This window comes from Thunnus thynnus, chromosome 21, assembly GCF_963924715.1.
Source record: "Thunnus thynnus chromosome 21, fThuThy2.1, whole genome shotgun sequence".
NCBI classification, from domain to species: domain Eukaryota; kingdom Metazoa; phylum Chordata; class Actinopteri; order Scombriformes; family Scombridae; genus Thunnus; species Thunnus thynnus.
This window is the reverse complement of record NC_089537.1, coordinates 17,871,254-17,885,175: the sequence shown is the minus strand read 5'-3', so window position 1 is coordinate 17,885,175 and position 13,922 is coordinate 17,871,254. Positions and strand designations below refer to the sequence as shown.

The 13,922-nt window shown below is 40.4% G+C and overlaps 1 protein-coding gene across 1 annotated transcript; it reads right to left on the bottom strand.

Moving 5' to 3' along the window:
• Nucleotides 1-4,382: 4,382 nt before the first annotated feature.
• On the bottom strand, nucleotides 4,383-12,545 carry slc35b3 (solute carrier family 35 member B3). Its single transcript, XM_067577866.1, has 10 exons — nucleotides 12,324-12,545; nucleotides 11,074-11,310; nucleotides 10,770-10,891; nucleotides 10,289-10,443; nucleotides 8,300-8,407; nucleotides 7,616-7,713; nucleotides 7,287-7,379; nucleotides 6,877-6,988; nucleotides 6,547-6,616; nucleotides 4,383-5,464 (listed from the first exon to the last, which is right to left on the bottom strand). The coding sequence occupies exons 2-10, from the start codon at nucleotides 11,287-11,289 to the stop codon at nucleotides 5,314-5,316; spliced, it is 1,125 nt and encodes a 374-aa protein (XP_067433967.1). The 5' UTR covers nucleotides 11,290-11,310; nucleotides 12,324-12,545; the 3' UTR covers nucleotides 4,383-5,313.
• Between the last annotated feature and the right edge of the window lie 1,377 nt (nucleotides 12,546-13,922).

Sequence of the window (13,922 nt, the reverse complement as noted above, 5' to 3'; positions counted from 1 at the left end):
TGTGAGCCAACCAGCGAATTAACCCAATATACATCAGCGAGTCAGCAGAGGACATTGGTAACATAGTTACTGTGGGAGAAAGAGAACCAGACAAAGTGAAAATGTAAGGATTACACCCACCACCAAAACTTCAGTTGACAGGTAACGTGGCTGAAAAGTGGAGATGATTTGGGCATCGTTTTGAGTTGTACCTAGCTGTCGGTGCTGACGAGATGAGTGAAAACATCAAAGCGTCATGTGGTGGGTGATGAAGTGCTGGAGGTTCATAATAAATTCAAGGTGAAGGTGAATAAAATAACTGACAAGTTTGAGGCTTACTGTATACCTAAAAGAATCGTGACATTTTAGAGGCACAGATTCTTCATGCTTACAGAAAATGGGAGAGACAATTGATCATTATGACCAAGCTGAGGAGCAGAAGCAAGACAGTGGGCTTGGAGTTGTTCTTTAAGAGAAGTATGACGACCGATCACATACACATTTCGCTCAGTGACCGATGGGGAGATGCGATACGCACAAAATGAAAAAGAACTAAGATAACATATGCCTTAAGAGATTCCACCAGTTCATGTCAGGACAGGCAATCAGTGTTGAAACTGACCATAAGCCACTGAAAAGCCACTCAATGACTGTCCACTGAGAATCCACAGAATGATGATCTGGCTGCAACGCTACGCACTGAATGTGATGTACACCCCAGGTAAGCTGATGAACACAGCCAACACGTTGTCCAGAGCTGTAGACCTTAAGGAGTAGGCAAACACCAAGATGAACGAGGACATGAAATCTTGTGTGGACATGATCACAAGTGCAGATGTGAAGATGGAGCTCAATAGAACAGCAGAGGCCATGATAACATCCATGAAAGCCATATTCTCCAGACATGGTGGGCCAAGTGAGGTCTTCACAGACAATAGATCGCAATTTTCCAACGCAAGTTTCCGACACTTTGCCAAAGAATGGAACTTTGTGCACACAGCGTCAAGTCCTCACTACCCACAGTCAAATGGTTTAGTGGAAAAGTCAGTCCAGACAGTGAAGAGGCTAATACACAAGGCAAAGAATAGTAGTATGGACTTCTACCAGAACCTGCTTGTGTACCGGCACAGCACAGCTTGACTGTGGTATGTCACCAGCACAACTGGTGAAGAAGAGCTGATCCACTGTTCCAAGGCCAGGACAGAATCCGTATTGTTTCTCCTGAATCCAAGGTTTGGCTGGAGCCTCCTCTCCAGCACCCTGACATAAGCTTTCCCCGGGAGGCTGAGTAGTGTCATTCCCTGATAGTTGGAGCACACCCTTTGGTCCACTTTGGTGAAAATGGGAACCACCACCCTGATATTCCAGTAGAGCTCCAGAATATAAATATAGTCTTGGAAATGTGCATGACATGTCCCCTTTAAAGAATGAAGACAAACTTAAAATGTTGTTGCAATAAAGAAAAATATACAACGTGAATCTTGGTTAATTTAAAGACAACAACATTTAATCAAACTATCCTGTTCAACTCATGATTTTTAGGTTTAGGATTGCATGTCTTTCAGGTTCCATGTCAAAACAAATCATTCAATTTCTACCTTAAAGGAATAGTTCAACATTTGAATAATAATAATTGACTTTCTTGCTTGGCTTCATATTTAGCGTACAAACATGAAAGTAGTATCAATCTTCTCATTTAACCCTCAGCAAGATAACAAATAAGCATATTTCCCAAAGTATCAAACTATTCTTTGCTTATGTACGTGCATCTCCTATATAGCCAAAGACTGTGTGTGTGTGCACGTCTGTGCGAGAGCGACTGCGTATCCCTCACCTAGCCACCTTGCTGCTCCCACTGAACCGATTGCACCCATAATGAATGGGCTGCCAGCTCTCCCCGCTGTGGCTATCTGAGGTCGGACCACATATTATATGGCAACCTATCTGAAGTGGACCGCATATTATATAGCAGCCTATTTGCTGGGATGATGAGCTCCGGACACCTCCCATTATTTATTAGGAAGGGCTGCAGCCATGTGAGAGCACAGGTTGGATGGCCTAGGTTGCCAGGTGGTGTGTGTGTGATGGGGAGTGGGGGTTGGATGATGATGAGGAGGTGGGAGAAGGAAGGGAAGGAGGAGAGAGAAAAGGGTAAAAGCAGAAATAAGGAAAGTAAAGATGAGAAGGAGGAATAAGAGTGCGATATCACTGATGTAGGACTTCAATGCATGTAAATCATGATTTCATTGATTCCCTTCATGTTCCTTAACTTCGTAAAGCAAGTTAAAATACATCAGTCAACCATACATGGAGAGATTTCCACACATTCACATTTTGTCATCTCATAGCCTTGGAAAACATGCACTGCTGAAAGTAATTTATGAAAAAAGAAAAATGTTTGTCCAAAACAACCACAACAACAACAAAAAAAAACAAACAGCTGACTTCAGTAGATGGTAAATTCCTATGTGGCTTTGAAAAATTGCCCAAATCCTCAGCGTTCTAACAGGGGTCAGCCTGCTTTGTTAGGTGTGTTCTCCTGGTGCTAAAAGACAAATGATGTACTTTGCCTTGGGTCAACTGGGCTTTCCCATCCCATAATGACCTTTCAGGGAGCTGCAAGAGAACAGCCGTTCCCACAGCGATGAAGCAGTGCTGTACGCTGCACATCAGAGGTGTATATAATGGCAAAGTAATGTTTTAACACTGCAACGTGACCTCTCAACCTCTAATGGACTGTTTCACTGCTCATCAATCATATAAAAAGAGTAGTTAAGCATGGCGGAGTGTGTCATAAAAATGCCTGTTGAAGAAAATATTTTCCCCTATTTTGTGCTTGTGTGAAACCTGAATCTCCAGCCAAACAAGGAAGCATCCAAAGTCATTTTTTGTTTTCAATTGAGTTATGTGCTTCCAATCTGTGCAACACTTGCCACTTTGCTTTGGAAGAAAAACTTAGCATTCCTCGGTGAGTGTGTGTACTGCTGTACTGCCAAAGGTTCCCTGGAGGAGGGAGGATCTTTGTCAGTTTGTCATCACACACAAGCTGCCAAATTTTATGAAATACCAAATTACTAATTGGCCCAGCGTTAGGTTTCCCGCCTGGAAGTGAGACTGTAATATCTGGGCCTCTATCAGGATCACAGAGAGAGACACACTCAGCTGCCTCCTGCTGAGCTGGCAAGTCTCTGTCATTTCATATCAAGCTATGGCAATGACACACACACATAAAATGATCATCAAGGACAAAAGACTTTTCAAACACATCAATATTTCCTTGGTTTGGCCTATTGGGTTTGCAAACATTCAAAACAATATTGTATCAGATTTTCAGTACTGCACAAGGGAATTAATGTAATATAACACTTTTATTGACATCTGTAGGGAAATTCTCTGCTTACCTAGGTATCTACTGACTTGTAAAAATCCAGCATTAGTTGACAGAGCATTAGTGCTGCTCCAGGGCACTTCAGCAGGGAGGATTCTGGGTCCAAGGTTGAATGACAGCGTCTCTAATCACTTGGCACAGTAAACTCAGGACAATAATGTATTTATATTTTGTGCCCTGGGATCTTTACACACAGAATAACACTGTTAAAATATGTTTTGCTGTATATGTGTGTCTTTGATTATCAGACCAATAATTGGAACTTGTTTTTCAACTATTCCGTATCTATATTTACAACTACAATCAAGCTTTATGGATGAAATCCCAGATACCAGTTCCTGTCAGAACGGTATTGCACATCAAAAGGGCTTTGCTGTTAAACAGGCATATGTGTACGATAAACAGCGAATAGGATTGGACAAGCACAGATCTCTTGGGTAATGACCATCTACGCACTGGATTGTATTTTTTCCCATTGAAAACAGATGTACTGTAATATTTATACTAAAAGCAGAGATTTAGTGACGGTGGTGTGTGTGTGTGTGTGTGTGTGAAAGACACCCACCTACTGTAACAATCATTTTCCCTCTGTTGGTAGAATAGTCAGTGAGGAAACCGAAATGAAAAGCCAAATCACACATAAAATCCTTGCATAGCCCAGCGGAGGAATCTGTAGTGTTGCTGATGAAAAACCAGGTGTGGGCTGCATCAACATTATCATTTAGAGAGAATGCAGACTGGCACATGACAGATGCACAGGGTAGATCCAAATGAACAGGACAACACAGGCACAGTGAAGACTGCTGTTTATTTTCTGTCTAGCAGTGCTATCTTTTTTTCAGGACTCCTAATCAAACATGCCTAAGGCCACTGGATGGATAAACACACACACAGTTTGGCAACATTTCAACTCTTCTCTCAAGTGGTGCAAGAGGAGAGAATAAGGGTTGGCTGACGAGTCACATACACACACACACACATACATACATACACACACAAAACACTGGATGAGGCGTAAGAGAAACAACTTGGTTTGTTTTATTGTAAAAAGAGCGATACCCTTTCACCCAAACACATGGTTAGCAAATTATGGCAGTTGATGTTGAATTGTTGATGTACAGTGGAGCAAATAACTCCTTCCTCTCCAAAATGTCCCCATATGATCACACAGATCACACATTTTTCATGATTTAGGGCACAGTCAGTAAATAATTACCAATAAACTATGAAAAAAAAGTCACTTTCATCAAGACAATAAGTATGTAAAACAATTTTTATCTTCTGTCTTTCTGGCACATGCGGTGGCAAATATGCCTTTTTTTTTTTAAATCAATATGTATTTTTTCTTTTAGGGTGGGGGACAAACATTCATCTCAGACATGACAGATTAACATTTCGCTCTGTACTTTTTCCTTCCAACATTACAGCTTTTCCAACCACTTAAGGGTTTAAGTGTACAAGTCTTTTCCAGTGCAAAACGGTGCGATTTGGTTAGCTAAGGCGCTGGCTTCCCTTTAGAGAGTTTTTAAGTCCTCAGTGTTGCATCTCCATGTTGGGAATGTTTCTGTGGGGCTCCGTAACATAGCTTTAAAATAGCCCACTAGCCATGATCATCTTTTAAAAAACAGACTTCCTTCAGTTTGCTGCAGATAGTTTGGATTATTTCAGTTTTCCATCAGTACTACACCACTGGTGTACTGGTTGAGCGAGACAGGATACATTGACTTCATCATCCATTGTAGTTTCATTGTGTCAGCTGTTTGTGAGGCTGATTGGCAGTCAAACCCTGTATACCCATCCTTGGCTCAAAGTTGATGGTGATGAAGCCTTTAGCTGGGGCATATGCTTCAACATATCCCCTGAGACAGGAGGGCCTGTGAACTCTACATCTGAAGAGACATACAGTGTGCCTGCACAGGTCTTCCAACTACACCCGTGGGTGCCTCCTATACGTTTTGTGAGAGAAATCGGACTTTCTTTCCTGTCAGCAGCCAGCTCCTGAGGTCCTTGATTGAGGGAAGCTTCATTTTGTCTCTGTTTTTACTGTAAACATTCAAGAAGATGCCAAAGAGCACCAGAAGGCCGCCCCAGATGTACCTGAAGAGGGACAGACTGAGTGTTAAAATATTTTAAAGGGACAGACAGAAATGGAGTGCAAGGTGCAAACAAGGATGCTAATTAATGCTCATGATAAGACTTAATCCTCTCAAAAATAATCTGATTTCCTACTAAACAAATATGCAACATAACTGTTGGCCCTTTGACTTCCACTGAGGTTATTTTTATCTCAGTCTAGGGTGTGGCTTAATATTTTCACACCATTTTCATACATTACACCAAATACTGTTAATTGGTAAGGTTGGCATCAGGATCAACTCAGGAATTATTTGGAAAATAAGTGAGATACAGTACATGAAAATACACATATGAATCTACATATGGGTGGTCAATTAAATCTAAAAACCTGAATAAATGAGAGGAGAAACATAAGAGTCCAAGAATTGTTGATATGCCATTGACAGTCACCAGATTTCAACCAAATGTAACATTTTTGACATTTTGAGAAGATTTGTTCTGGTGGTTCGTGGTTGCCAACACCTTTGACCTATTTTTTAATTTTAAAAACTTTAATTTGTGACCCCTCTGTATTTCACCATGCATCATGATTTCCTATAAAAAAGGTAAATGAACCAAAGTTGGAATTTGGTCAAAGCAACAATTTACTGATAGTATATACAGTATTCCAATAATAAAGAAAAATCTCTTGGTCTAAAAAGCATAAACTGCAGTCATGCAAGGGACTATGAGCCTGGTCATGGTGGAGGGCACACACCAGCTGGAGGGTGAACAAAGTTGGCCAAGAAGATACATTAAAGTTTTTTGCATTATGTGGATGTGTGAGTGTGGAAAGTCATGATTGAGAAACAGAGCGGGAGAGGTACAGTGGAAAACGAGACCCTTTTGACAGCACAGAAGAGTTGGAGGGTGAGCGAGAGAGTCAAAGACAGGCAGACAGAGCAGAGGAGTAGTCAAGGTCTGGAAATGGACTGAGGACATGAAAACCAGGGGCAGGAAAGCCAAATCCAGTTTTATTAGTCAAAGGAGAGGTCAGTGGTCATACTTAAACTTACTTTAAACGAGAAGAAAACTGATCAAAGTCAAAAGGTGACAGTACTTACTGAAAAGTGAAAGGTTTTGCGAAGAACATGAAGGAAAGTACGATAGTCATGGCCTTTCGCCCGGTGGTTACTGCAAATAAGTAAAACACAGTCATGGGTTCCATCAATGCCTGTTACATTACTTCTTTTTTTTTTCTTAATTATGAATAAGACATAAGAAACAAAAGCTCAACAGATGTGATCTTCTAATCTGAGCTATATTCACAGAGATATTTCTTGTCTTTGGCTGGGAAATATACGATTAATTGCTTATACATATAATTATGCTGTGTTTTTAAAAAAATATTTTGTGAATTATGACAATATTTTCTGTCTACAACATTTTCTGACCTGTCACTGCAACCAGGGCACCAAAGAGCTTGATCAAGGCCAGCACAAAGGAGATGCCAAAATAACCCGTAAGAGAGAAGAAGAATGCATAACCGTATGTCTTCACAGGATGCTGGGAGGAAGGAGGGAAGACAATTGAATCATTACTGACCATTGCATCTTCCTGATTCTGCATCAATGTAACAAAATCAACAAAATAACATCAGGACACCACAGAAAGGAAGGAAAACAAATTTGTGAACCGTAAAGTGCTTACTGTATGTGATTAAATCATTGTATGAGGATGTGACGCATAAATAAATTTCATAATGTTACCGAAGAGGTTGAAACAAATATTATCGTATAACAAAGTGTGTGGGCCATATTAAGAGGCAGTGGTATCTAGTCTAGTTGTCTAAAGGTTTATTCACCTCTGAGCAGAATGCCACTGCTGGTCCCAGCCCACCCAAACAGAGCAGACCTGTCAGTATGTAGACAAAACCAATGGAGTACGAGTACAGCACCTGTAAACACAACACCGTATGACCAGTCTGTGACATCATCACACACAGATTTATAACAATTATCGCAAATCTCACAGCGAAAACACGGATGATACAGCAGTCTGGTTTAGAGGACACAGTCAAACAGAGCTACATATCCTCTATTCACCTCTGATATTTGTGTGTGAGTGTCTAGTTGTCAACACTGTAGACTTGTATACATTATTATCTACTCATAAGTTAGATAAACAGAGTACCATTTCGGAGTTGGAGCCATTATGGAGTTTCATGGCTTTCTCCTGCACGTTTCCAATGGCAGCGTCTGCACACAGTGCCAAGGAGATGAGAAGAACACCTGTATGACATATGAACACAACATTTTTAAGAAGGCACATAAACAAAGAAACCATTTTAGCTCAAGCTGCTAACAGGGGAGAGAGAGTGTTGTGACTGACAGGTTGTGTTTTAAGACCATTAGGCCACCAGGATGCCCTGAGAAGACTTTTGTATCAAATCTCCATTAACCCCTATATATGTTCATTATTTTCAGGCTGTATATAACTAACTCTACAGCATAACAGAGTGCCTATCAGATTACTTCAATTTTGATACAAATCTTTTAGGATTCAGAGAAACAAATTAAACCTAAATTCCAGTATCAGTCTTTTAATAAGTCATGTCCACTGAATTAAATGCCTTTCTGTGCATTCACAACCAAAAATTTTTGAAATAAGTGAGTTGCACTAATAATTTAAATTTTTGGGGCTAATCACACACTAGTATCACTATATGTCTTAGCTTTGTTGCAATGTCACACCTAACTTTCAGCGACCTAACCTTGATTATGCAGGATGGATACTTGTTAGATTGCAGAGGTAATGTAGTATTAGAGTGTTTCTGTGAAGCCATTCCACTCTGGTGTTGGATCAAGGAGAAATTACCTGTGACGTTAAAGTTGGGGGCCACTTTACTGTCAGCGAGCGTAAACCAGATGAGTCCCAGACTCATGCAGAGAGCAGCTGACACATCAGCCACATTATAGCGTTTACCTGGAACACAGGAACATAGCACTGATTTCTTTCAAACATTCTTTTATCTGTAATTCTGAAATCAGAAACTTCCTGAACCAAATTTGGGAAATTTCACAAAGGAAACCAACAAAACATTTAAGAAATTATACCTGCATGAAATCTGAACTTAAATGAATGATACTGGTAAAACTTCCAAAACCTTTTACAACATCACAAACGCAGAGAAACCAAATTCAGACATTGCACAGGGAGAGTACTTCCCCTTAAGCATAGCTTGCAAAGAAATCTTCAGAAAATGATCTTCCTCTTTTTAAATAAAAGAAGTTGACATTGGACTCAGGTTAAAATGAAACTAAAAGTTTTTACAATGGGTACTTTTCACAATTCAAAGTTTCTGAAGTTGTGCATGTAACAATCCACAAAAAAGCTGTGTGAAAAAACAACAGGATGAAGGAGTCTGCCAAAAACAGGCTGACGGATGGATGCCTTGAGGATGACAAGGGGACGCAGCAGCAGGTTGGCCGTGCTCGGCTTTGATTCCCTGACTTGCCTTTGAAGGGTCTCATATCAGATGCAACCCCTAACACCCCTCCCTCCATCCACCCATCCCTCTCTCTCTCACTTTCTTTCCTCTTTGCATTCTAAGTGAACAAATTCTGTTTTCCACTCGACCCCTTCAGGGACCGTGGTCCTTACATCTAACCATCCACAGAGAGATGGAGGAAAGGGAAAAAAAAAAAAAATGCACAAAACCTGTCTGACGTTGAGGACACAGAACCTTGAGAGGGCCGGTGTGAGGATGAAAGGACAGACAGAACCGAGAGCAGGGATAAACAGCGAGTACTGCCGAATGGGCTCTGACAACCGAAAACAACAGACGTGGATAAAAAGGAGGTACCGAGAGTTGAAAGGTGGTCATTGCTTCAAAGGAAACGTGCAAAGCAGCAACAAGTATAAGATGTGTCTTTTCCAAAGATTACCTCTCCTGATTGATGATTAGCTACTTTTATGTTCACTCTGGAAAAACATGTATATTCAAACTGCAGTTCTTTAAGTAATGATGCAAGTAATGATGATTATTTACAGTGACTCTTTTATCTACTGAATAAAAATGCAAAGGACTCCATTTACTTCAAAGTTTTTAAATCCTAGGAGCAAAAATCTGATTTCTGAATTTTGTGAATTGTTCAATGCCCAATCCTTATCCTTTTTGACCATACACGTGAGCTAAATTTCCATTTATAAATAATTATAGAGTTTGTCTTAATAATGAAAACTACAAATCCAGCTGAACACAATTAAATATCTAGGTCTGTGTGGTATTCCAGAAAACAGGCTAAGAAAAGCTGAACTTGAAAATCTTAACTTTAGTTAACCTAAACAGTTGATTAGGGTTTCAGCTTTTCCACTTCCATAATTTCATAAAGACAGCAGCAAAAACCACCAGCACAAACAAAACCAAAGTAAATATTTAGTTAAACCTGTTACATTCAAGCCCTTGCCAAACGAGTTCACACAATGTGATTAAGTCTATCATCACCAGATAAGTCTCTGTTTTTTTGATTTGACAGTTCTGTGCTGGCTGGATGAATGCATACTGCACATGCTCTATTAATTTAATCATTAATCATCTTCTAGACTTTTCAAATGTTATTGGACCGAATGGATCAAATTCTGATAGTGAAATGAGTCATGTCGCAGGGGCTGTGTGATACTCAACAATTTACCAAACATTTTACAGCTGCAACAGTAGTGAAAGAGTAGGCTACGTGGAGCCTATGACATAAGCATATGTCAACAGTGTTTTTGTAATTACTCTCACAGCCAGCAGGGGAGAGAAAAGTCCTACACTCCAGCTTTACTGGTCTGTAAATACATATATAGATAATATCAGCTGACCTTGAATAAACACTCCTCCAATCATGACAGGGATGAGTTTACAGCACTTGAAGATGACCTGTGTGGGGTAGTTCAAGTAGCCCAGAGAGGTATTAGACAGGCCCATGGTGCCCACTGTTAGGAATGCTATGATCATATAGGTCTTCCCTGGTATCCTGGAAGACAGGAAAATAAGAAGAAAATGAGAAATGGATTTTTGTGCTTCAGCAGTTTTGACCAATAAAATCCACTGGTGTTTTACTAATTCTTCAAAAAACAATCAGCTACAGGTGGATGCTCACAGTTGTATCCATTCTTAAGAATATCATCGTACAGTATAACCTCCTGCTTTGCTTAACAGAATTACAAGAATCCTTACATAGCTTCACAAAGCATGTGAGACAGGTCAGTGTTATAAAAAGTGACAGCGATGACTTTGAATACATAGAAGAAGAATAATGTTTGTCTTCATTGGAGCATGGGATTATAGTATTAGCTGTACCTTCTGCGTTTGTCCTGTGTGAGCTGAAGCTCCACCAGTCCAAACATGGAGTAGAAGCCAAACTGGACCAAAGTGAGGTACCAACCAAAAGGCTTGAATCCCTCTACGGAAAATATCAGCTCCTGAGAGAAGGGTCAAATAAAGAATCACAAACACAATCAGGTAATGATAGTTTCACACCAGCACTCCACCTTCATTGTAACATGCTTCAACTCTTATTTTAAGATATTTTATATACACGTGTGTGTGTGTGTGCCAGTGCATCAATCATATCGTGTCTTTCTTCCCTGGCTGCCAACTATACCTGCAGATATCCATATATGAGGTAAAAGAGGAAGACTCCAGCCACACAGATGAAGAACTGTGTGGGGGCACTGAAGCTGCTCAGGTTGATTCCCAGGACCCTCAGTTCCTCCACAGACTTTATGTGAGGTGACATCACCTCCGTGGACGACGGGATGGAAATTGAAATGTGCTTCCGTGAACTGTTGTAGCCCACCAGGCCATATTTGGCACTCATCGTGTCTGTGGCTGCTGGGAACTGCGTGAACACAAAGACAGAGATAGACAAGGATCACATTCAGTACAGGTCTGTTTTTCTCCTGCTGAAGTGCTGAACACAGCCGAGGGCTCTAGTAGGAGTAAAGAGAGTAGGAGCTCAATGTGTGCTAGAGATGTCATTCCTCTCATCATCCATCTGTGTTAGCAACGCAGACTGTGACAGCTTTCAAACTAAATGCAATGCAGTAACTAGCATTACCTAACTAACCTGAAACAGCAAAGTGCTAAGCTTTCCTCATCTCATCTAAGAGCTTTCCTAAGATAGGCCCCACTTAAAGGGTTACTTCATTACCTGTTCAACCTGTTGCACCCGGGAGATCAAACCGAGCTATACTTCCGCAATAAAGCTAGTCAGATTGTAATGCAGTTGCTATGATACTGGAAACATTATTAGAAAACTTTAGACGTGCATGCAACATTTGCATTATCCTAATTTGCATTTCTCCAAATCCTTAGTTGTATAAGCTAAAATTGCATCATAACAGTTGATATTAACAGTAATAGTATTTATAACTACTAAGATATAGTGTATTTTTTTATTACAAGACATGACAGTTATGCCTGTTAATTTTCTATTACTAATCACAGCTTTTAGTTTATCATATCTAGCATTACCGAGGTGTGTTGAACAAGACACGTCGTGGTTTTAGCTGTGAATATTTGAGGAAATGTGAGAAGAAAACAATGATCTGTGCTCTTTAGCATAAGTATTAATCTGGAGAGCCCAAACTGAAGACTGTCAGCACCATTAACTAATGTGAAAGAATAATAAATGCGTTTTTAAGAAAAAAGTATGATAGCCAGTAAAGCTATCTATGCTACATAGCCTGCTGCTAACAACTTAAACTCAAACAGAAGCTGTCATTTGATTATCTAGCACAGTCTTAAGACTAGTCGTTATCCTAACAACCAATATGAGAGAATTGCAACTAGTAACAGACAGTATTTCAATCCCTGTCTTTGCTTTCTAAGCCAAACAAGCAAGCTTCTTACCTTCGACAGCACTTCCTGGTTTCTTTACGTTAGCTTATCCTCCTCTTCAAAGGCTATTCCGGTTGAAAACCATTTCCCTGGACATGCCGGCTTCATCTTTCATGCATTTCTAACCTTCTCATATTTCTTTTCTTCATTGACAAACAGCCAAAACTCGTTGGGGGAGCGTGTTAGCTCGTCGGATGCTAACAGCTACCTGCAGCAGAAGCGGCCAACAACTTCCGCTCTGCTCCGACCTCTGAACTGTGATGCTATTGGTCGACTGACCCACAAACTGCAGCAGGTAACTTCTCACCATCAGCCCGATAAATACATTGAAATACGGTAATTCGTCTTTCAGTTGGTAAAACTGTGTTAGTCTGCCGTCGTTATAAGAAAGGAACAGAGGAATAGGACGTTCAGTAATTTAGTGCAAGCTTTTAAAACCGACACAAACGCTGTAACGTTACCTGTGTTGAAGAGTCCAGCTCGACTTACACGGTGAGTTTACTGTCTGCTGCCCACTAGCACTGGACACTTGCACACATGCTAGTTCTCCTGTTTTGCCCGGTGTAGCAACATGTGTCCCCTCTGTGCTTTTTTCCCATGCAAAAGACTTATTGGAGAAATATCAATTCATTTATGGAGTAATATGCTATTTCAGTGGCTCAGTTAATATTTTAAATGGACCATTTAATGAACAGTCAAATTCATAATGTGAACTCAGACTACCAGAGCTTAAAACAGGCGCCTGAGGACAATAAATCCACTGGTTGGTCGGTTGGTACTTTTGAGTGTTTCAGTTTCATGCAACTTTATACTTATGCTCCACTTTAACAGGGAGATATTTTACCTTCTACTCCACTGTATCAGAGCTGTAGTAGTTAGTTTAAAGATACTCGAAGATTCACAAACAAAACATGATATATATATAAATGTAAGATTATAGATTAAACTACCCAAATCTTCCTCTCCAACAGCCACAACATTAAAGTACTGCTTACATGACACTTTAAGTGCATTTTACTGAAAATGCGTCTACTTTTACTCAAGTACAATTTTGAATGCAGTAACAGAAATAATGACCAATAATGGTGAAATGAAAAAAGTGAGCAAAAGTGAAAATTCAACAATAAAACAACATCCTAATTATCAGGTATCTATATGTTGTGGGCAGGCAGGGCAGCTCTATAGCTCATAACATTGTCCAGTCGTTTAATGTCCATATTCCATCACTCCAGACAACTTCTCCTTCCCCAGACTCTACCTTGGCTCTTTCATCTCCTCCCTCCCTGTCATTCCCACATTCCTTCCAGACTTCCCTCTTCATCCCTCTCTGTCTTTCCCATCCACCCTCCTCCTCCTCCTCCCCCACTGCCTTCATGTCCATATATGCTTTTCTCCCCCAATTTCCTCCCCTTACATTTCTTTCCCTCTAAATCCTTATTGCATTATTCCCCACTCTCCCTTCTTCTGTTCTTGCTCTGTCTCTCAGCCATCTCATCATAACCCTGCGTTTCCCTCTTTGGCTTCCCCCAGAATAAGGCATGAAACTCTCTTTTGCTCCTTCATTCCCCCTCCTCCCTCTTTCAGCCTTCCTCTCTCCCTGCTGTCCAATCT

What these genes read in the sequence shown, in the direction of transcription:
- slc35b3 (XM_067577866.1), bottom strand. Translation starts at nt 11,289, where the DNA reads ATGAGTGCCAAATATGGCCTGGTGGGCTACAACAGTTCACGGAAGCAC. An exon ending in TCATATATGGATATCTGCAG is followed by an intron (nt 10,892 to 11,073) that starts GTATAGTTGGCA and finishes CCCTTCTCTCAG; the next exon opens with GAGCTGATATTTTCCGTAGA. An exon ending in ATGGCTCCAACTCCGAAATG is followed by an intron (nt 7,380 to 7,615) that starts GTACTCTGTTTA and finishes TTGTGTTTACAG; the next exon opens with GTGCTGTACTCGTACTCCAT.